The following is a 21495-nucleotide window of genomic DNA, read 5'->3' as shown; positions in this document are numbered from 1 at the left end:
TGCCCAGCTGAACCTTCTAGGTATCCTACGTACAACCCTCCGTGATCCAAGCATCCCCGAACCTCCTTAAACATTAAACAATCGTCTAAACTTGCATCAAGACCAGTTCACCTAATTCAAGACTGCTATTCCTATTCTGGTGACCTTATGGGCTAGGATGTCAGGATTGGATGAACGGAGTTTCCCGCTTTCTGAAATCCGACGCAAATTCTGAGACCTGTGTCATCCACCAGTAAGGATACCCGCCAGCTGCAGTTAAAAGTAAAACCGATCTCAGATGACGAAGGACGCCGCCTACCAGTAATTTCGTTTAAGCCACAAAGTCAGTTTGAACCCTCCCGTTTTTCTTTCTTCTCCACTACTTACCTTCACCGTACAAAAAGAATTCATGGCCCTGTTTCTGAATCGAACCGGCATCAGCGGAGGCTGCTAGCCATAGGTCCTCGCGCTGTGAAATTGGTTAGTACCTATTCTAAGATACCTATGGCTCATTCTCACCAGTGGATAGCCTTCGCGGTTTAAGTTTTAGCAAGGAAGTAAAGCCTGAAATTTTTCATGGGGGCGATTAAGAGAACGAGTGGATAGCAGTGAAAGTGTGCTACCAAGCCTAGGGACCTCTACTCTACCTACATGCAGAACTGCAGAAAAACTCTGCCGTATCTACGGCTTCCCCGATAATCTTTATTTAACCTTCGTCCAATAGGCACGCATTATCCAGTTCACTTCTCCGCTCCAATAGATCACCAGCGAATACCGCAGCCTAGCATTCGTTGCTTCACATTCCCATGTATTTGGTAGTCATGCCCCAACGCCTCAATGGTGCATCTTCGTACTCAGTTACATACATGTGGGTACTCTCTACATGGTAGAGTGTCAACCTAGGATTACCCCAGGGTTCAATTCCTGGTCTAATCTCCTCACGGCAAGCTTCCAACGCCATTCCCGATCCAGGGGTCGACCTTAAATGCCTGGAAAATGTGCCTATTAACCGTCAAAAGAACCAAAATAAAATCCGATCGGGGAGTCTCAGACAGCTGTCACCTTCCCCTTGAGAGGTTACCTAGAGTACAGTAGATAGGTGTTCCATGGGCAAAAATAAATGTCGATGAAATGATCTGACAACAGGCGACACTGGCGTGTTGGACTGTGCGGGATTAGCTCAGAGCGCCGAGAGAGAGAATATACATGTAGGTACATACATATACATGTAGCTACACTCAATTATATTTATACGATCCAGAATGAAAAATTAGCCAAAATAAAAACTGCTTAAAGAAGTTTTTTCTTCATTTGAGTAATCCTTCGATTAGAAAAACTAAATACATACGTTTAGGATACCTACAGTACGTTCGTTGCCCAGTACTGGGTGCGAGAAAGAAGGAAAGAAGAAAAAAGCTCAGATTAACGCCCCTTGCTAGCCACGACCGCAAAAGAAAGACCACCACCTGCCGGACACCGGAAAAACTTTTCTCCTCCAATTTGCTTCCTTTATTCCTACCAAGACTCTTTGTTGGCAATTCGACCCAGCCCACCAAACAAAGACACCAAACTAACATCGCTAACATTAAGCATCAAAAGGAGCATACACCGTAAAAAAAATCCCCAAAACAGACCCGCCGCCCAATTCTTCCAAAACCACGCTTCCAATTTCAACAATAAAATGGATATCAATAAAAAAAAAAAACCATTCTCCCGCAGAAAATAAGGCAATGTCGGCGAACTAGCTCGACTTTGATTTTACTCCCCACCAGGCCCCAAATTCCATACACTCCCCTCCCGTCAGTCCTCCATTTTCAAAGAAATCAACCATGAGCTCTTTGTACCAATTATCCCAATCATCCTGCCGGATTGAGTTTGTTTCTCGTAGTACAGGCTCAAGGGATTCAATTAATTGGGAAAACGTCAATTTTGCCAGATTCCTTACAGCCTTTTCTGAGGCAGTCAACGGCGACTGAAGGGATCCTGAAGATGTCGAAGAACGCCGTGTGGCTGACTGACTACTTTTTCGGTTAATTCCGGATCTACTTTCGATGCTGGCAGCATCCGCGCTGATCCGTTTTTCCCGTGTGAGATGCGGTGCTTTTGAATCCGAGTTGGGACTTTCCCACCATATCTCGTCTAGCGGTAGAGCTACCCGTTTCGATTGCAATCCTACAATTTCCTCTTCCATCAAAAGTTGAGGACCGATGAGTGTACAAGGCACCGGCGATAGATTGTTCTTCGTCAGCATCTTTGTTATCCGCTCGTTCCAGGCGTGGATGTATGCGTTTTCGGCGGTGCTCGCAAATTGGGTGGTTGGTACCATCGTGTATGCACTGGAACCAGGAGTATAGGAGGTAATATGGGATCGCTGTAGCGATCGAATGGAATAATCCGCTATCCGAATAAACTATATCAATAAATGACTTCCGGCATTAGGAAGTCGGGACACATACAACACTGAATCTCAAGGGTCCCCCCTGGTTTGAGGATTCGTACACACTCAGTCATCTGCTTTGCATCACTAATGGGTGTGGCCATTGAAATCTCCCGGCCAAAGACGTAATCAAACTCTCCGTCTGCAAAAGGGAGCGGTAACACTTGAAAATTATGCTTGACGAATGTAAAGTTGACTCCCTTCATATCCGCGTGCACCGAAACAATATCTAAACCAACGAACTGAACGTCTGGTCTTCCCCGGGCTGCAAATTCATCTGCCACACTTGCACTCCATATCGCTGTACCACAGCAAAGCTCTAGAACTTTGCACGGAATGTTATTATCGCTGAATTCTGCACAATATAACCCCCCATATACTTCACGTTGGACCTCATGGAATAAAGACTGTCGGCTCAGCTCTTGTACATCACAGGGCAAGTAATAAGGTATTGATTCATCGCCATGAAATCGTCGGCCATGCCGTGATGCAAAAGTTGGAGGCTTTGGCAAGGACACCTGACTGGCTTTTTTTGTGCTCGTAGGTGAGGTGGGATGGTCGTGAGACGACGAGGAACCGTAAGTGCTCATGAATGCAGAAGGAGGCCCGTAAGGTGGGACGTATAAATCCATAAATCCACCTTCCATGGGAGACTGCCTGGAGATATATATATGACAAAATGGGTGGGTCCTTGATAGCCGTAGCTGATCTTTAATCAATCTGCCGCACCCAAAGAGCCCTGTGGCAGCGGCACAGCGGAGGCTTTTCCTTGGTTGAGGGAAGTCAAGGGGGTCAACAAAACGGCCTAACTATAGACGGCGAATGCTGGTTCGATTCCACACACGACGACACCCGCGGCGACGGGATCCAGCTCGACGGAGCCTAAGTAAGACAGGGAATGTGTTGTTGGGATGGGATTTGAATCGTATATTTGGGTTTTAGCGATCGAATCGGACCCAAGCGTTTTGACGGGGACCACCGTTTATGGCGGTGACTTGGAATTGGCCAAGAGGCGTGCGGAATTCTTTGTTACCAGCGTATGTTGGGCGCTGCGATCTTCGAAAGGCGGAATGGCGTGTCAACGTCCCAGAGATTGGCTGTATGTAAATGTACGCCGTATGTGCTGTAAGCTCGGACACCCACTTTATCTCCTTGCTCCTCTATGTATCTAAAAGTCCCGTGAAAACCTCGGTGGTGGGGCAAGATTCAGGTGTGCGTGGGGATGTCTAGCTTTTAAATTCTGTGAGCAGGTGGAATTACCACACCGAAGTTGATATTTCGGGGTAGGCCGCTTGGAGGACAAAGCTGGTTCCGGGAAAGTGGGAATTGCACGGGCTCCAAAAAGACGTAGGTAAAGAGCTCGCGGCACAAGAATGATCGTCACATAGACAGCACAGCTATGTACTCTAGGTAGACGTGTTCTGGTGATTTTGGAATAGGGAGGGGGTGAGCGATGAGGTCCCTTAAAGACGCCAAAAAACGACGACTAGTAGTACATGTATACTTGGGTAGGACATACCCTTCTCCAACCTCTCTCCAACCTCCTCACACAAGGGGCAAGCAGCAATTAGTATCCCGGGGGTAAATAAGTGTGTGTATTCAGGTAACGAAGAAGTACGGAGCCGGCTCAGTAATTGCATAAACCGGCCATCTTCCGGCAATTCTGGAAGCACGAACATGGAGGTAGGAGGGTACATACGGTGCGGCGCCTCGACTGGCGTAAATACATGTAGTTCCATGGCAACGTAGCAATCTTGTGGAGTAGTTTCCTCGCACCCTGAAACACATCTTCCCCGCTTGTGTCACTCAATTCGCCGCCCACCTGCTCGGGAATGTACAAAAAATCAATTATTAACACGCACACACGTGGAGAGCACGCTTCGATTACCGAAAGGGTCCTGTCTCGGGATTTGCCTCGGATCGGAGAAGAGGTAAATAAAAGGCTTCCTCTCCTAGTGAGTTGACGAGGGTGGACAATACATAATTACGAGTATGAAGTATCTATGTAAAGTAACAAAATCACACAGTAAACATGGGCATGTACCTAGCTTGCCCGGTGTATATTCCGGGGGGGATTTCGCGGGGAAGACATGAGTGTTGCAAGTACATGCAGGCAGGCACGCATATCATTTCTCTTTGCTGCTGGAACGTGCTGCAGAGTACTGGGTGCGGGTAGGTACCAGACTCTTTCCGTTGGATCCCAAATGCCAGCTACGGGGCGCCCCAGGAGTCAGGATTAACATCTCCCATCCCGTACCATCTCTAGGGACTGTGTGACATCGTGTTTTACTAGCTAGCCTGAGCAGAGCCTGCATCCCGTTGATGTGCAAGGATGGGGGTGCGGCTTACGTCCACCGGCTGAATTGTTACAGCGAGTGAGAGTGTATGACCCAGGTCGTCCAGTCATCGAAGCGATCGGAGAGATAAGAAGGGATTGGCTGCATATTAGTGAAGCATCATTGTCCACCGGGCCCTGCTTAATTTCGACCCTATTAATGGCATGTGGTAAAATTCAGGTTGTTTGGCAGTTCAAACCAAAGTTGTAAATTGCAGACTCGGGGATGTAAAATTCGCTTACAAGCATAAATTCTCATCAGCCCTTCGTCTCATCTCCTCTTTGTGCAACCTCAAACAGCTTCTAAAAAAAAAAAAGACATTCTCACCAGTCCCTCACCATTAACATCAACCGTGCTGCCTCCTTTCATTAGAGATTTAGTTCAACTACCCTATCGCTTCCCAAACCCATCAAGTGATTTGTTTCGCTTGATCCTTTGAAATATCGACTTCCTTGTAAAAGGTCGATTTTCTTTTACTGTTTCCCCCGGTTCCTGAATTCCCCGTTTTATGCACCCCGATATTATCAACGGATCCTCTGATACAGCCATCATCCAGCCAGCCTCAGTTCTCTATAACCAAACAGCTCAACATGGCTTCCCGGTCTCGGTCTCAACAGAACCTCCCATCCGCGTTGATCCCCAGGCAGTTACTGGTTCAGGTGGCGTCATTGACGATGCTGCCTCGGGGGAGGGGTTTCCTGAGCGAACGTCTCGGTTGAACGCACCCGAGGACAGCTCGGTAGAGGGTCTACCTCGGGATGATGGAGGCAGCGAATATCCCTCTAAGAAAGATGCTATCCGAAAGTATGAGGCAATGGGTGTTTCTCCCACAACGGAGACGGCCTTTCATATCAAGAAGACGAACTGGGACGGAAGGAGAGATAGCCCGATCTCCAGGTTTCCCAACGGTATTATTACAGTTCCTAAAATAAAAATGCACGATAACTAAAACACCTTATCTGACATCTTTATTATTCAGAGATTTTGATCCATGCACTATCTTTTCTCGATCCGCAAACACTTTTAACCGCCGCTCTTATATCGCGGCGATTCTATTCTCTTGTAACTTCACCAGATGCGTGGCGATCTGCATTCTCTCGTTACTTTCCTTCTATAATTGCCGATAAATCATCCAGTGATATACACGAATCCCCCGCCTTGTCCTCTTCACAAGATAGGCGTCATTTTACACGTCTATCCGCATCGGATAATGGCATTAATTCATGGAGAAGGGAATACATCCTGCGCACACGTCTTTTGCGAAGTCTAAGCAAAGGAAAGGCATCCCTTGCTACAAGCGCATCGAGTCCTACAAATCAGAATTCTCATGGAAGCATTATCATCACATATCCTGCGGCAGCATGGAGCGTAAGTCATATAACAGCCAGTTTCACGCCGAGAGGTGTTAGGCTATTGCACGCATCTGTCCATACTCCCGGAGTTGTTAGTGCGAGTGACCCCACAATTGGTAAGACATATGATCTACGGGTGCCCTACCCCTCTCGCTAATTTTTGATAAAGGCAGGATAGAGAGGCCTCCGATAGCGGAGGCTTCCTTACGCACTCAGGAAAGGCCCGACCTCCATCAACCTTTGCTAGGGCTTCATGGTTTTGAGGTAGCAACGGATATGGGGACATCCGGAGTGATGGATCTTTCAGAGGATATTGGCTGGATTTATGGCGAGAATGTACCGGATGGAAAAGTTTATATTCACCCATATACATCGCCATATATAGCTGCGTCACCACCTGGACTGTATATTCGACCCGAGCACGAGAAGATCGATGGTTTTCGTCCTGCTGTGACGGCTCTTTGGATTGCGAAAAGACGTTCTAGTGGAGTACTCGAGACAACCCAAGGGCGTGCGGGGGTTGTGGTTGGTAACAGCCGGGGTGTCGTATCAATCCATGGGTTAAGCTTTGGGAAGGAGAACGGTTTGACACGTGCCAAGAAATTCACTGTTTCTCCCGGCATACCAATTGTGTCGATAAAGGTGGATGACGACTATTCAATCAAGAGGATGAAACAAAAGAATTTCTGGATTGCGGTCGTTAATGCTCTCGGCGAGGTGTACTACCTTAAGGACTCATTTGACATCTGGAAAATAATACCACAAACAGCACGAACCACAACTGTTTTGTGCAACTCAACTTTTTCGATGCCCGGAACGTCCCCGACAAAAGATCAGCAGGCCAAATGGGAAAAGGCAAGGGATGAAAGATTGATGAAAATGAGTTATGGAGAGGTTAAGGAATTATGGGAAGGCTGGGGAATGGATTGGTTCATTGAGGTGGACTGGCCTGATCAAAATGTAGTCATGGGGAAAAAGCAGAGCATCGAGAGGCGACCTCGGCCCCAGGATGATGTAACAGAGTCGGTTCTGTATAGGTATCATTTAGCTCCCCGCACATCACGTTCTGGGGCCAAGAGTGATTTTGTTCGTGGGCTACTGGTAATAAGTCCTACGGAGGAGATCGGCGCCTCGGAAAGCTCTCTTTTCGGAGGATATGTTGACGATTCGGCCGAGAAAATTACAAATACAATTAAAATGGAAAGCAGTCCGAATGACAGTCCGAATTCGGCTGCGGACTTCACGGATAGGTGGATCGCTACACAACTCAAACTTGGAGAAAAAGGGTTTCATATTATCACAGCCACGGCAATGGATAACTCTAATCTCGCACTTCTATCCGATCGCGAAGAACCCGGAACGGATGCGGACGTGCCCGGAGGAAATGCTAGGCTATTCGCTGTTGGTACTTCTATGGGATCTATTTTCCTCTGGAACATCCGTAGTCCTGTACTCCCGGATATTGCGGGTGTTGGAGTTCATGAACCGTTAAGAGTTATACACACAGATTCTCCTCAGATAGCAAGTCTGGCGCTCTCGTCACTATATTTGGTCCATGGTGGTACAGACGGTTTGGTCCAGGCTTGGGATCCTCTAGGTTCCACACTTTCACGGATACGCGATATTCATTCTCGGTTTACGTTGCGCGCCAGACGTAGATTGGCCCAGGCTGATGCCGGCGTTCAAGATGAGTTTGGTATTGGAGATAACCAGTTTGCCGCACGATGTATCATCCTCGACCCGGACGCGACATCTCTTCGTGGGGCAGTAGCTTTGGGCACCCACATCCGCTATTGGAGCTTTTCATCTCCAGCCATAGAAGGAGAAAGAAAACGACGTAAACAAGGCACGAGGTCTAGAGCTGGTGGAGCACCTTCTAGAGGCAATGGCGCAATAAAGGCAGTAATTGAATCGGAAACGAAACATCTCCTCAGACAGAAGGAACGAGAGCGCAAAGAAAAAGAGGATTTAAAGAACCGTTATGGTATAGCTAGTGGCAGGGCGGCCTTAAGTGAAGAGGAAATGGTCGAATACGCAACAATGATTAGCCGTGAAACGTTCGAGCGTGAAAACGGTTCAGCTCCTACAGATTTGGGGGAGAGCGTTACGAGCAGCAGGACTGTCACTCCTGATGCGGCGCCCTCTGTGAGCAGCTATAGCACTGCGGACGAATACAAGACTCCAACCGAAGATGGTCATGATGATGTGGATATGGATTTGGCAGAGGCCTTGAGGTTAAGCCTTCTGGAAAATAACCCTGGAGATGGCGGGAGCTCCAAACCAAAGGATGGGGTATGGGAAGATGCCGACTACCTTTATTCTGATTTCGGCTCGAGCATCAACCACTCTGCTAGTCACTACTCGCCCTATCCCTATTCAGGAGCATCTTCATCCTCCTCTAGACCGGAAAATAGCAACTCAACAGGATTACATCCCCCTATGTCCATTTCGAAAAGCCGAGGATGGGAACGACTTCCTTTAGATAAAATAGACGGTCGACCGATTGTTGGGAAAGGAAAAGGAAAGTATCAGAGTAACGACAAGGAAGAGGAAGATTTTGAGAACGAGATAGAGATGGCAATTCGTTTGAGTTTGATGGAGGAGGAGGAAAGGAAGGAAATCATGGAGGCATTGGCTGAAGATGATGATAATGACTTTGGAAAAGGCAAAGGTAAGGGCAGAGCTTAGACTCTCTATCAAGCAGCCCTGTACGTGTAATGAGTTTCTTTATGGTAGATTGTTTTAGAACGAGGGCTGGTGTTAGTAACTCTACGGCATGAAGCTGTTTTCCTTGGTAATTCAATTGCGTTTTTGTGGTTTATTCAATACCAAGTCTATGATTCAATTCTTCAACGTGTAGAAATAACACTCCCAAGAAACCACACTAACCACATTTAGCGATTAGCCAAGTTATTGACTCAAGTATCATTGACCCCGTAACCGAGAGGCGACGTCGTTGCATATGGTTTGGCGCCTAATTCAATCCTTACTAAAAATGCAAGGGTCATAAATTGTCACTCGGCTGTCTGATAAACTGTGCCGGTGTTTGTCAGTTAGTAAACTACGCTACGGGCTATCGGGTTTTAAGTTGTGGAGTTAGTGAGTCTAATTGCATAAAGTATGTTGGGTCAATGGTGTAGCATTACTAACTGTTTAATAGGAATTATCAGTCTAAAGCAACATCCTTGAAGAAGTGTAGGATTAGTTTCGGATTCCTGTCGTATCTACTAGTGACCGCATTGGGCCTCTTATTATACGGTAAATAGATCAAGTTATACAGCTTCAAGATAGTGTTTTTGCGAACGGTAACAACATGAGTGTATAGAAGAGTATAATTCATACGCTATTGAATTGAAATTACTCTTCGATTGGATTTACAATTGAGAACATATAGGGAGAGTATAGAGCTAGAGGCCCTCCTAGATTAAAAACAATTTCTATTCATGAAGTCATCAGGTATCATAAAGAAAGCAATAAATAGCCACCAGAATTAGCACACACTCTCTTTTTATTCCACGCCCCCTCTATCTGCTACGCCAATATAAAACCTGACATATATATAACTACTTTTTTAAAAAAGAGCCTATCGTCTTTACTCCTAAGGTCATAACCGCCACGATGCCTATTATGGAAATCCACCACTCTCATGAGCATGCACTTGATGAGATACACCCATTTCCTTCAAACCAAGGTCTGGTACTAGCGGGTGCTGTTCAACAGATAGGAACTTTTGTGCTGCCCCAAGGATCTCATATTTCCATTACCCATAGGGGCCAAGAATACCAGAGACAGAATAGACAACAGATCGTGGTCCATACGACCCTCCCAAGAGGGTATACACCCACCGGAAACTCCGAGCTACTGCAGCAACCCCAAGCGCAGGCTCAGGCTCAGATTGATAGAACCCGGGCTCAAATTGCTGATGTTCAGGCTCAGGCTGCTCTGACTCAGGCTCATACAACTTTAACTCATGCTCAAACTTCCCTAACTCATGCTCAAACTTCCTTAGCTCATGCCCAGTCTGCTCGCCATCGAGCTCAGATCCAAGCCCAGGACCATCCTTCCACTATTATTGTTGTAAGGGGCCACTCCACTCATCAAGGTCAAAACCATTTACAGGCGCGAGTGGAATCTCGTTATAGCCCCGGGCCTATCTTATACGAGGTATCCCAGCCACATGTTACAAATTCTTGTCAAAATTGTGATGGCATATGCTATGTAAGTTCTCCGAAACCCATGTTCTTTTAATCACGAGTATTCTAATTTGCGTTCTTGCCGACTAGGTCATTCTATAATCGCCTTATAATATTCAGCGACAGGAATGTTCTGGGTGTGCTGTACTATTATCGTTTCTATTTGATGTTCTTCTTGTTCTAATAGTGGGCGAAGATATGGGTTCTCTTGTTTATCTTGTCTTGTCTTCAATCATATTACGTTTCTGTTTATATAGATAACGTTCATAGAATCGAATATATCAAAATCTTCTTGCCTCTTGATCCGCGATACCGATTTGAACGTGAAGTGCGAGTAATAACCCATGAGAGGTCGTCTTTCTAGACCAAGAGACATGATAGTTAGTGGCCGGTGTTTCCTCTTCCGCGTTCATCGTGGTGCTCGGCCGGTTGAGAGCTCTGACTCGGGCTTTGCAGATCTCAACGTAATGAATGTCACTTCATAACTGTACGTCTTGGCTCTTGCTTGACCACGAGACCAGGGCAGATCGACAGAGGTAAGAACTTGATTACCTACATGTAGCTTTGGGTATTTGAACCAGGATAAGGATCATAGTCGGGCCTAGACTGGAGCTAGACTTTCAATCAAGTTCTCGACGAAACCATTCTTCCTATACCCCTTATTATTCTTCTAGAGGCTCGGCTCGATTTTTAGACATGAGGTATCTTGATTTCGGTAGAAAGCTGGCTAACATAGAAATACTTATTCAGTCATACCTCTCATCATTCAGATATTTTCATGAATCTAAGATGATGCCACATCAGGAAGCCACAGGGATGTCATCTATTTGGGTTCCGGGTATTGGTTAGTGCATGCTCCAGAGCTAGGCGATTGAATTTATTCGACTCGTCGACACACTGAGGATTCCCCACGACAAGAAAAATAATGCCATATATGTACATATATGTACCTACATGTAACTACGGTGAGTGTGAAACGACTTTGGTCCTCGGCTTCATCCTATATATTTCAATCAACAATAACTTAGTTCTTACGGGAGGAGTTTCACCAGGTGCGGGGCGCTAGCCATTTATTTAACATCTATGTTCTACACATCTATTGGCCCAGAGTTTGATTCAAGAGTATTCTGCTCAATTTAATCGAGTAGAACATATTAAAAACAGTTCAAACCATCACTTCCATTCTTATCACCCTCCAGCTTACAGAAGAAAAGGAAACTTTTGCTCCTTGGAATTCCCCCAATAAATTTAAATCCTTTTTTCTAAACCCCCAGACTACCTTTTGCTGAACTAAAATTCACTATTCAGACGGGAAGAAAGGAAAGAAGAAAAAATATACATGCAATTTTCTTTTCCAAACCTGGCCAAATCACAAACCCTGACTTTTAACTGATGGCTATATTCTTTTCTTCTTTGAAAAATATCTAACTAATCTTTTTATTCCGTCCCAGCCTTCTCTCTGAATACCACTGCGTCCGGGAACTTCGCAGCAGCCTTCTGGTTGTATTCCTTAATCTTCTCTTCCGGGGCCTTCAGTTCCTGGAGCAGTGACTGTCCCTGCAGCACATCATAAAGAGATATTCCCTCTTGGTCCAGCGCATCAAACAGCGGTGTAGTGGGCGTATCAGCGTTCAAGAAGCGGCGGGCTCGTAGTGCTATCGTGTATTAGTGTGCGGGTAGCAAAGGGCGGGGAAGGGAAAAGGTACCTCCACGGATATGAGGAGCGCTCTGAGAATGCTTAGCCGAAAACTCGTCATTGTAGGCAGTCAGGTCGGTAGCTGCGGGGAGGATCTCCTCAAGCGTTGAGATGAGTATCTCCTTGGACGGGGCTTTGATATCCTCGTCAGAAAGTTTTGAGACCATGGTTCGGAAGCGTATGATCTGCTCGTGTACTACAGGGCTCTCGGGATCAAGTTTCTGCGCGGCACGGAGGCACTTTACTGACAGCAGCCACTTCTTCCGCCTAGAGTGGATCTCAAAGCCACTCGTTTGGACCTCCAGCTTGCCTGGTGAGAACTCAAGCAGTGGGTTCAAAAACTTGAGAGCAGCTTCTAGTGGCTCTTTAGTTTGTGCAAGCTCTGTTCCTAAGGGGTCGGTGTCATCCTTCTTCTTCTCCTCGTCGAGATTGGCAACCTGAGCGTTTTTGGCCTTCTCTTCCTTTGCTTTGGCAGCGGCCTCGACGGCTCTTTCCTGTGCCTTTTGAGCCTCGCGTTTGGCTTTCTTAAGGGCCTTCTTGCGGTCTGCAATGGAGAGACCTTCGAAGTCAACTTTCTTATTGTTGCCATTTGAGAGGGACGAATGTGCGAGGTGGGGTCTATCGGAGAGCATTATATAGGCCTTGATGGCTCCGAGTGCGGCGCGCGAGAAGAAGGGGTGAGAGCGCAGGGCGTCTTCCCACCGGAGCATCTCAACATATGAGCGGATCTGTCCCTTCCGGAGTGAGAAGCTATGGAAATCGAACTGGTCGTCGGTCCAGTCCTCAAAAATCTTTAAAATGGCGTGGAAACGTTTCAAAGCCAGGCCGAACTTGCCCTGGCGGAGGTAGGATTCACCATCTTCGGTGATAAACCAAACGCATTGCATTTCGAGGAGGTCGCCGAGGGGACCGCCATGTGCATCGTTCTACGAAATGGTGGTTAGTTTTCCTGTCAGTGTTCTACAAAGATCTGGGAGGGCTAGGAGTGTACTCTTGTAAATAGACTCATGGTCTCGAGGGCCTCCTCGTTGTGGTCATTGCGGAGTTGGTACTTGGCGCATTTGGTGTTGATGTAGCGATCCTTTTTGTCGAAATTACGGGCCTCGTTCATCTTCTCCATGGCTTTTTGCAGATTTCCGGCATGTTTATAAATACGTGCAAGTGTCATGTGGAGTTCTACCTGCTCAGGTTTAAGCTCGAGGGCTTTGTTGATGTATTCCAGCGACCGTTCTGTGTTACGTGTGCGGTAATGGTCGTAATGCTGCCCTAGGAAATAGAGAGTCCACAGCTTGAACTCGCTCGGCTTAGTAGTCTTTGCTGATTCGTCACCATTCGCATCTCCGTTGGTAGGAGTTTCGACTACCTGTGGCTCCTCATTCTCAAGCGATGCAGCGTATCCTTGGACGAGCTCGAGAATGGTCGCACGCTTCTCAGCATCAGCATAGAGGGCCTTAACATTCGCAAAAGTCGATGGCACACCCTTCTTGAGTAGCTTCGTCAGATACACATCCGCAGCCTCCCTAAACTCATCACCGCTTAGGAAATCCAGGGGGATCCGCCTGGGTGCGTCACTCCTTTGGTTTTTTTCCGCATACTCGGCATACAGCGCTTTTCGTGCCGCTGTATCTTCCTCACATCCCATTGCCTTCTCTAGACCCTGGTAGTACGCCCTTTTTTCCGCATTCCTCTCTAACAGCACCTTATAAGCCCCCACTGCCTCCTCTTTCCTCTCAAGCTTCAGCAGATATTCGGCCCGCTTTTCTAACACTGAGATCTTGTCCAATGTAGTCTTTGAGATCTTCTCGAGGTCCGTTAGCGCCCGTTCAATATCTCCGGATTCCGCAATAATCATATTCTTGTATAGTCCTGCTTCACTATGTTCCACATCGCCCTTTCCTACAGGCACCTTCAGCGTTTCCTCAAATTTGACCATGACATTTTCAGCTTCCGCATAGCTCCCTGCCAAATGCTGCGCAATTGCCAGACCGGTCCAGTTCTGTCGGAGCTGTGGTCTCCCCTGCAAGATCTGTCGCCGTGATTCAATATATCCCACATAGTCGCGCATCTGAATCTGGAGGAGCGCAAGGTCGCGTAGGATCTGTTGAGACTCTGGCTCGAAGCGCAGCGCCATTTTGTAGGCCTTTATGGACTCCTCAAAGTTCTTAGTAGACCGGTAGAGGAGGCCATAGACGTGCCAGCAGACGTGCGATTTCATGTCCTGTTTCAGGGCCTCTTTGGCGATAGTGAAGGCTTCGGTTGTGCGGCCGAGGGAGTTGGTGATTAGACCTTTCATGGCGAGCGTTTCACCATGATGTGGGTTGCGTTTGAGAATTTGCTAAGGGGGGGTTAGTTTTAGTGTGCGCGTGCTGGAGGAAAGGAGGGGGAGGACTTCGGCGGCTTTGAGGCCCTTCTTGTATTGCTTGGTTTCGTAACATTTGAGAACTTGTCGGAAAAGACTTGCGTCTTTTGGCGCGAGGGGAGCTTGCGGCATGATGGGCAATAGGTTTGCGAATCTCTGTATTACTATAACTGAAGTTTAATTAGTCTGTAGCCAACCGGAGGAGAGGAGGGGTCAGCCTGCTGATGGGGGGTAAGGGACACCCCTACCTCTCTCAGGCCTCTGAGCTTTCTCACACCGGAAGCAAAACAGGGAGACCGGCAATTGATAGAGTGTGATGAAGGAAGGGGGTGTTTCTTTTCCTTTGTGGGGGTGAGGTCGTTGTGTGGGTTGGGGTTAGAGCTGGGATCGAATCACTTTTGGTGGGGTTGTGCTAATGCCAAGACTACTGCATTTACCTACATGTAGGTTACTGCTGCGGAGATGCATACGGGGCTACAAACGCTCCGGGTACATTGTATGGGTCTGCAGGATTTACCTAGCTTCGAAATTACTATGGGCTAAGGAATTGAATATACAAATGAGTGTACGGAGGACATTAGTGCTGGTATATTAGGTGACCTTATCGTGGGAGCTTTTCATCTAGACCGCTTTTTTCATATTACACTCTTGCTCCTTCTATATAAGCCGTGAAATAGGATATCACGTAAGTATTGCAAATAGTGTTGATGCCCATTCTGTTCTCGGATTGGGTTTTGCTAAGCGGGGGAGACTGAGACAGCGGGGTACACGCCAATAAGTCATAATATATCACTCGGCCACATAAAACCTACGAATAATCCAAGACCAGTGAGACACCTCATGTAATTACATTTCGGTATTTATATTATAGAATTTAGACAAGCTAGTTCTATCCTTTACTAAAAAAAAAAAAAAACAGAAAGCCTCCAAGTCTCTTAATTAATTAAAGCTGTATGTCATGCCTCAGCCTTATACTTGTGGTCCCTATTCAAAATCAATTTCTGATTTTGGGATCATGTGGGTGAGATATACCATACAGAGGCTCCAGGTTCAGAAAGCTGACTATATATATATCTGTCTCGAGCTCCATCATGTACCTACATGTATATGTACCGGGTGCTCTAGGTACCACCCTTCACCCCGCTACTCGTCCGGGTAACGGCCGCGGGGTGTCAACATCGACAACCTACCTATTCGGAAGATCTAATTGAAGTTACAGACATCACTGAGCACTCGGTATCTGTGAATATCACTTACGCCCTCTACAGCTTCACACTTACCACAATGACGACTCCATCAAGTACATCAACTACTGACCCTCTCCTGGAGCTTCTACTCCCGCACATGCCGCCCACGGCACCCCCGCCTGACCCCACCACATCTAGCACCTACCTCACCCGTCTAAGCTCCCTCTCACTCACCTCGATACTCGAAACCGAACCTTCGTCCCTTTCCGCTTCTCTCCATAGCCTTACTCTCAATCTCCAGAAGCTCTCCTCGCGCTCCCACAAGCAACTGATCGCCTCCTCGCACCATCTCTCCTCCGTTCCAGAGGCCATTACCTCCTTGAATACCTCTCTCGACACCCTTACTACCACCTTACCTACCGTCGACGACCAGATCACCCACTTCACAACCACCTTTACACGGGATGGCCCTCACCTCACCACCCGCGCCTCTACACATCTGCTCTCCCGCAACCTCGACCGCATACTAGACATACTGCACCTCCCTACTCACCTCCAAACCCTCATTGCGTCGTCCTCGCACCCGACAGCTCTCGATCTTCTCGCGCATGTACGCCGTCTACACGCTCTCCACCCCAATTCACCTACTATTGCCTCCGTTGCAACCGCCTGCGCATCCCTCCAACAAACCATGGTCACCAACCTGATCACAACGCTTCGCGGCCCCCTGAAACTTCCTACAGCAATGAAAACAATTGGTTTCCTACGCCGGTGCACATCTGGACAGACTCTTGACGAACGCGGATTACGAGGCCTCTTTCTGGTGTGTCGTGCCGCATACCTGTCGAGCCTGCTGGACGCCCTCGAGCCATTGAAGGAGTTAGCGACGGGTGCGGCTGGGAAAGAACGCTACCTCAAGCGTTGGATCGAGGTGTTCCGTGAGCAGAGCTTCGCGATCGTTGGGATGTACAGGAGTATTTTTCCGAACTCATTGCCGGCGGAGTCGACTGCTGCTACATCGGCATCACCTACGATCTCCTCGCCGCCTACATTCACCTCGCGTACGGAGACTCTTAGATCGCGCTCATCGAGTACATTGAGTTCTGCGAGGGATGAGGATGATCCAGAGGGGGGACAGCCGCCGGATCCTCTTGCTTCGTTTGTTCTGCACCTTGTGGGGCTGCTCACTGGGGTGCTGGGTGAATATCTCAGCGGGGTTGAGGACAAGGCTGGCAGGGAGAGCCTATTGACGCAGGTTCTATATGCGGCGGGGAGTCTAGGGAGATTGGGCGGTGAGTTTGGAGCCATGCTGGGTGTGGTTGAGTGCTTTGGCGGTGGAGGTGGAGGCGGGGAAGGAGAAGAGTGGGTCGGCGTCGTTGCAAAGCATAAGGTGCTTGCTGGGAGACTGGAGACGCTTGCTGGGAGAACATAGACACTATTGAGAATGGGTTAATGGGTAAGTGTACTTGGGATGGAGTTTTTTTACTGGCGAATTGGGTTTCATTCATGTCTCTTTTTTCTGTAAATAATAGATAGCGAGTCTAAAGCGTGGCGAATATAATGTCTGAGAGTTTAGGTGTAATTTGTGAGTTTAATTTCTAACTATCAATAATACAACAGATCGCCTAAAGAGATTACTCCAAGCCAAGAACATCGCATCACAAAATATCACTCGGCTATAAATTTCCAGCACACAATGTTGGTTGGTTTTTTTTTTTTTTTTTTTGTTTAATTCATTAATTAAATGTTGGTTGGTTGATCACTTCATTAATTGTATACGCAACCAAAATACGGTATGGTGTTTAATGGGGGTACTCATCAACAACCCAAACCAGAGCTCACATCGTTGTCCTAGGCCAGAGGACTGAATCTACATCGAACAAATATAAGCATATAACTTTGATCTACACTACACCTACTTGCACTTTTTTATGGTTTGATAAGTTAACCCTGGGCATGGGCCTGGGATTTTCACTTCAAAATCCTTAGAGAAATTATATAGCTATAGGCCTTAAGCTTGCATGGCGGAGAACGAGCGGAGGGATGAGGGAGAACCACTCTCCGAACCTCAGGAACGACCGGATAAGGGTGAATGGGGTGAAGTGATTGGGGCATGGTAAGGAGGAGTGTAAGGGCACGTCCTGGGCGCGATGGGGAATAGGGACAAAGAGAGAATGTTTGATGGTCGATCACTCCACCCATGAAGCAAAGAATTACACTTAGCCAATTTCTGCATTTTTCAGTCCCACGTCCCACTCCCCCCATTCCCGCACCCCCCAGTCCTCATTCAGTTCTATCCCTCAATCAAGAGTAGCCATCTCTTTAAACCTTACCTCGTTCCCCCTCGCTTTTGATTCTGCTAGCTTTGAGCCATCTCTTGGATAGCCATGTCCGCACCTTCCTCGTATCTACCTCTCCTTTCTCCCCTCTTTTCTCTATTTACCCCTCTTGTCTACACTCTCTACCTTTACTTCCCTTATTGAGCTTCCAGTATTTAAAAGCAGCGAGGTTTAATCCTGCCAACGTTTCATCCTACCGCTACTATTGACAGATTCCCAGCAAAGCCCTAGTGCCTGACCTGTCATAAATAAATCTAGTTCTGAGCCAACGCAAGAAGGCTGGATCCCGGCAGTCCGCCAGGGACAACCTACCCCCGTGCAGTAGGGAGACATGCCATCTTTTGGCCGCACAACGTTATACACCTCCTGAAAAACCGGAGTTTAACTCTAGTTTTAGCGGCTAGGGCAGAGGCACTAGTCACTGACACCGATGTCACTCCCCGGCACATTATGATTAGTGATATAGCGCCTTGGAGCATGAAAGATTTCCTAGCGGTGGTTTGGGAACTACCATCGTCTCCAACACTCAACGTAAATGAGAAACACCAGCTTTATAAGCATTTTCTACCAGGTATGTCGCCAAAATTAGAGTGTTTATCTTCTATCAAGTGCGGATTTATAGTTATATCTAACTAACCTCAAAGATATCCGCGATCAAACCAAATATATATACCGGCCAGTCTGGACCTAAAAAAGCTCCTCTATAGCTAGGCCGTGGGGATATCTTTTTATAATCTCTTACTCTACTAGCCGTCAAGAGTCCCTTATCTCGGCCTTTTATAACCCAAACTTGGATGAAAGACCTCTGGAGTGGTTTTCTGGGCCTCGAGGCCTCCTGAATGTTGACACCACTAGTACTAAGGACCCTGCGACATATCCACACCCACATTTACTGCTGTGGAGGGATAACGTTATGCTGTCGAGAGCTATGATTAGGCTATCATTATTGCTAGCCATTTGACCAGATATCATCGACAATTGAAGGCACAGTAAACTGAAGAGGGATCACGGACTATGTTTATGTCCATACAAAGTGGCTTCTCGTTGCCATGGCCATACACCTTTGTAGTTGCACTCGTCATTGCATCACAACGAAAGAAGAAAGGATGAGGCGATTAAAGGGAATTATGAGAAAAGAACTAACCCAAAAGAAGAATCTGCATCGCTCCGGTTGAAGTCTCGTGCCTTAGCTTTTTTTCACCTACACGCAGACTTTCAAACGTGTGCGAACAATAACCCAAACTACTACGGATAGAGGCATCAATTTCCAGCGCTTGCCGCGCCCACTGTTGGTTGAACTAATTTTAGGGAGCTAGAAGCGGCGAAATAAATAAAGTGTGAGGAGGATAAACTAAACACCATGGTGCACAGATGCGAGTGATACCCCGTGCAGGGCATCAAAAACCTCACCCCAACTCCCAATCAATTCAACCTCAACAAAAAGAGGCCAACAGCATATAATATCAATCAATGTCCTCTCATTGAATCACCTATAGTAAAGGCAAGATATAATCTTCTAATATACATCTCAAAGAGAGAATAAAAGAAAACTACGAATAATAATAATATAATAAAGAAAAGAACACAAAGAAAGCCATCGATCATTCGTTTTTTCATATAACCCACTAGACCACTAGGTCTGTTTGTAGATTTTTCGTGTCCTGCCCTGTCCCAAGTAACTACTACCGGCGCCTGCCGGCCGCCCCCGCCCCGTCAAAACCCAACCCAACCCGGGTGGGTGCATAAATAAATAACCTTTAAAGAAAAGAACCGAATAATAATAAAAAAAAAGAGAGAGAAAAAGAAAACACCGAAAGGAAACCCCCAATATCACTAAGAGAAACCAAGTAGAAAAAGACTCTTTTATAAATAAAAAAAAAAAAAGGGTGAAAATGGAGAATTTTTAATAAAAAAGTAAATAAAAAACTCAGGTAAGGAAGTTACTCCTCCTCACTGGTCTCACTATCATCGTCAGCGCCCATCATGCCCGCAATACTGATGGGGCCTCCGCCGGTGGCTGCCGAAGTACTCTCCGCACCCCACCCACTCTCTGTTGCGGCACCACCGCCTCGGACTTCACCATCATCATCGAAGATGATCTCGTCACCGTCGCCATCACCCAATTCCTTCTCCAGCAGCTTCGCCAGGTCATCCTCTTCGTCGTCCTCTTCTTCCTCCACCACAAGCGGCGCTTGCTGCTTCTGTAGTGGCGGCGGAGCGTCCTCATCGCTCTCGTCAACGTCGCTGATCTCCTCTTCTGATGGCTCATCAATGGCCATCAGCTCCGGAAACACCAATTCCTCCGGCTCCTCAACCACGAGGGCCGCCGCCGCAGCCTTCTTCCTCTGCACGGGTGCCTTCCTCTTCGGCGCTGGTGGTGGGGGTATTAGAGGTGGCGCCGCCATCTCCTCGTCATCCTCTTCCTCATCATCAGCCTCCTCCGACTCATCCTCGTCGCTCTCGCTCTCGCGACCCGGACTAGGCAACCGCACACCAGGCGACATCCCCACAGGCTTCTTCCCGGCAAAGGGCGACTTCCCGCCAACATTCCTCCTTGGCCCGATGGCAGGCGACGCCAAAAATCCCTTACCGCTGACCGCCGGACGGCCATTGTAGGAGATTCCGAGGCCAAGGTCTTCCTCGTCGTCCTCCTCCTCCGGCTCATCTTCCGGCACATCCTTGCCTGCGCGCTTCAGCGCCTCCTTTCTGCGCTGTTCGCGCTCCTTCTTCTGCTCGGCTCGCGATTTTGTAGTCGGCTTCTTGTTGATGAAGTGGCGGTAATCGAACGGGTTGTCCTCCTCTCGCTCCTCCTCGTCAGTCTCTTCGCCGTCCGGGATTGGCGGGCGGAGCGGCAGTGCAGGGTGCGCAGGGGCATAGACTTTGGCGTTGAACGTAAATGTACTTGTGAGCTTCTCGAGGGTGAAAGACTGCGTGGTGTGGTCGAAGAGGAGTATGCACTCTGCTTTCCGCGGAGGATGCACGTGCTGACTACCAGTGTATGTGATGGCTTTGGCGGCGGCGCCTGGGAGCGACAGTGTGTATGGGGCAGGACCGGTCGGGGCATGTTTTGTGAGCTGAGGCGGAATGGGATTCGATAATGCGGTGTTGGGTTTATAGTTGTCTATAGTTAGGCACTCAGTCAGTATAGCTGTAAACAGAGTATGTGAGTGGTGTGAGAGTGAGAGTGAGAGAGAGCTATAGCTACATTTCACACTCGTAAACACATCCCCGGAGGAGGCGGCATCATCGTCCGACGAAGCGTCAGCATGTCGCCTCAAGCTTTCCCCGATCGTGATTTTGTACTCGCCCGGCTTCCCGACCTCGACCGTCTGCTTGACGGTTGGTGCAGCAGCAGGCATGGTTCTGAAGACTCCTTTGGCCTCGCGTCCTTGAGGTTCGACTGCCTTGAGGGACTCTGTAAATAGGGAGTACCTGTGTACACGGGTGCGGCGTGGAAGAATATGTGTCTGTGGTAAGTGTGCTGGTGGTGGTGGTGATGGTGGACCAGGTAGTGGTTGTGGCACTGGTGGTAGTGCCGGTGAGGAGGGTCTCTTGGTAACACATTCAGCGGAGGAGATGGGTCCATTGGCTTGGGGCTGTCGGGCTGACATGATGGC

The 21495-nt window shown here is 47.9% G+C and overlaps 8 protein-coding genes across 8 annotated transcripts; 3 read left to right on the top strand and 5 right to left on the bottom strand.

The window, feature by feature from the left end:
- Nucleotides 1-160: 160 nt before the first annotated feature.
- Nucleotides 161-940, bottom strand: H6S33_002228 (uncharacterized protein; the record flags this gene model as incomplete). Its single annotated transcript, XM_044833593.1, has 4 exons — nucleotides 161-294; nucleotides 367-448; nucleotides 499-509; nucleotides 856-940. 4 exons carry the CDS (start codon nucleotides 938-940, stop codon nucleotides 161-163), a joined length of 312 nt encoding a protein of 103 aa, XP_044693371.1.
- Nucleotides 941-1720: 780 nt separating this feature from the next.
- Nucleotides 1721-3063, bottom strand: H6S33_002227 (uncharacterized protein; the record flags this gene model as incomplete). The annotated part of the gene is made up of 2 exons (XM_044833592.1): nucleotides 1721-2376; nucleotides 2436-3063. The coding sequence occupies 2 exons, from the start codon at nucleotides 3061-3063 to the stop codon at nucleotides 1721-1723; spliced, it is 1284 nt and encodes a 427-aa protein (XP_044693370.1).
- A 2197-nt stretch (nucleotides 3064-5260) lies between these two features.
- On the top strand, nucleotides 5261-8792 carry H6S33_002226 (uncharacterized protein; the record flags this gene model as incomplete). Its single annotated transcript, XM_044833591.1, has 3 exons — nucleotides 5261-5660; nucleotides 5732-6220; nucleotides 6274-8792. 3 exons carry the CDS (start codon nucleotides 5261-5263, stop codon nucleotides 8790-8792), a joined length of 3408 nt encoding a protein of 1135 aa, XP_044693369.1.
- A 930-nt stretch (nucleotides 8793-9722) lies between these two features.
- H6S33_002225 (uncharacterized protein) lies at nucleotides 9723-10399 on the top strand (the record flags this gene model as incomplete). Its single annotated transcript, XM_044833590.1, has 2 exons — nucleotides 9723-10322; nucleotides 10388-10399. The coding sequence occupies 2 exons, from the start codon at nucleotides 9723-9725 to the stop codon at nucleotides 10397-10399; spliced, it is 612 nt and encodes a 203-aa protein (XP_044693368.1).
- A 1335-nt stretch (nucleotides 10400-11734) lies between these two features.
- Nucleotides 11735-14484, bottom strand: H6S33_002224 (uncharacterized protein; the record flags this gene model as incomplete). Its single annotated transcript, XM_044833589.1, has 4 exons — nucleotides 11735-11952; nucleotides 12004-12919; nucleotides 12985-14328; nucleotides 14383-14484. The coding sequence occupies 4 exons, from the start codon at nucleotides 14482-14484 to the stop codon at nucleotides 11735-11737; spliced, it is 2580 nt and encodes an 859-aa protein (XP_044693367.1).
- Nucleotides 14485-15636: 1152 nt separating this feature from the next.
- Nucleotides 15637-16971, top strand: H6S33_002223 (uncharacterized protein; the record flags this gene model as incomplete). The annotated part of the gene is made up of 1 exon (XM_044833588.1): nucleotides 15637-16971. The coding sequence occupies one exon, from the start codon at nucleotides 15637-15639 to the stop codon at nucleotides 16969-16971; it is 1335 nt and encodes a 444-aa protein (XP_044693366.1).
- A 1321-nt stretch (nucleotides 16972-18292) lies between these two features.
- H6S33_002222 (uncharacterized protein) lies at nucleotides 18293-18767 on the bottom strand (the record flags this gene model as incomplete). Its single annotated transcript, XM_044833587.1, has 3 exons — nucleotides 18293-18299; nucleotides 18390-18442; nucleotides 18516-18767. 3 exons carry the CDS (start codon nucleotides 18765-18767, stop codon nucleotides 18293-18295), a joined length of 312 nt encoding a protein of 103 aa, XP_044693365.1.
- A 1051-nt stretch (nucleotides 18768-19818) lies between these two features.
- Nucleotides 19819-21489, bottom strand: H6S33_002221 (uncharacterized protein; the record flags this gene model as incomplete). Its single annotated transcript, XM_044833585.1, has 2 exons — nucleotides 19819-20999; nucleotides 21084-21489. The coding sequence occupies 2 exons, from the start codon at nucleotides 21487-21489 to the stop codon at nucleotides 19819-19821; spliced, it is 1587 nt and encodes a 528-aa protein (XP_044693364.1).
- Nucleotides 21490-21495: the final 6 nt, after the last annotated feature.

This window comes from Morchella sextelata (genome assembly GCF_020137385.1).
Source record: "Morchella sextelata strain SCLS chromosome Unknown scls_12, whole genome shotgun sequence".
NCBI classification, from domain to species: Eukaryota; Fungi; Ascomycota; class Pezizomycetes; order Pezizales; family Morchellaceae; genus Morchella; species Morchella sextelata.
This window is presented reverse-complemented; position numbering and strand designations above follow the sequence as displayed.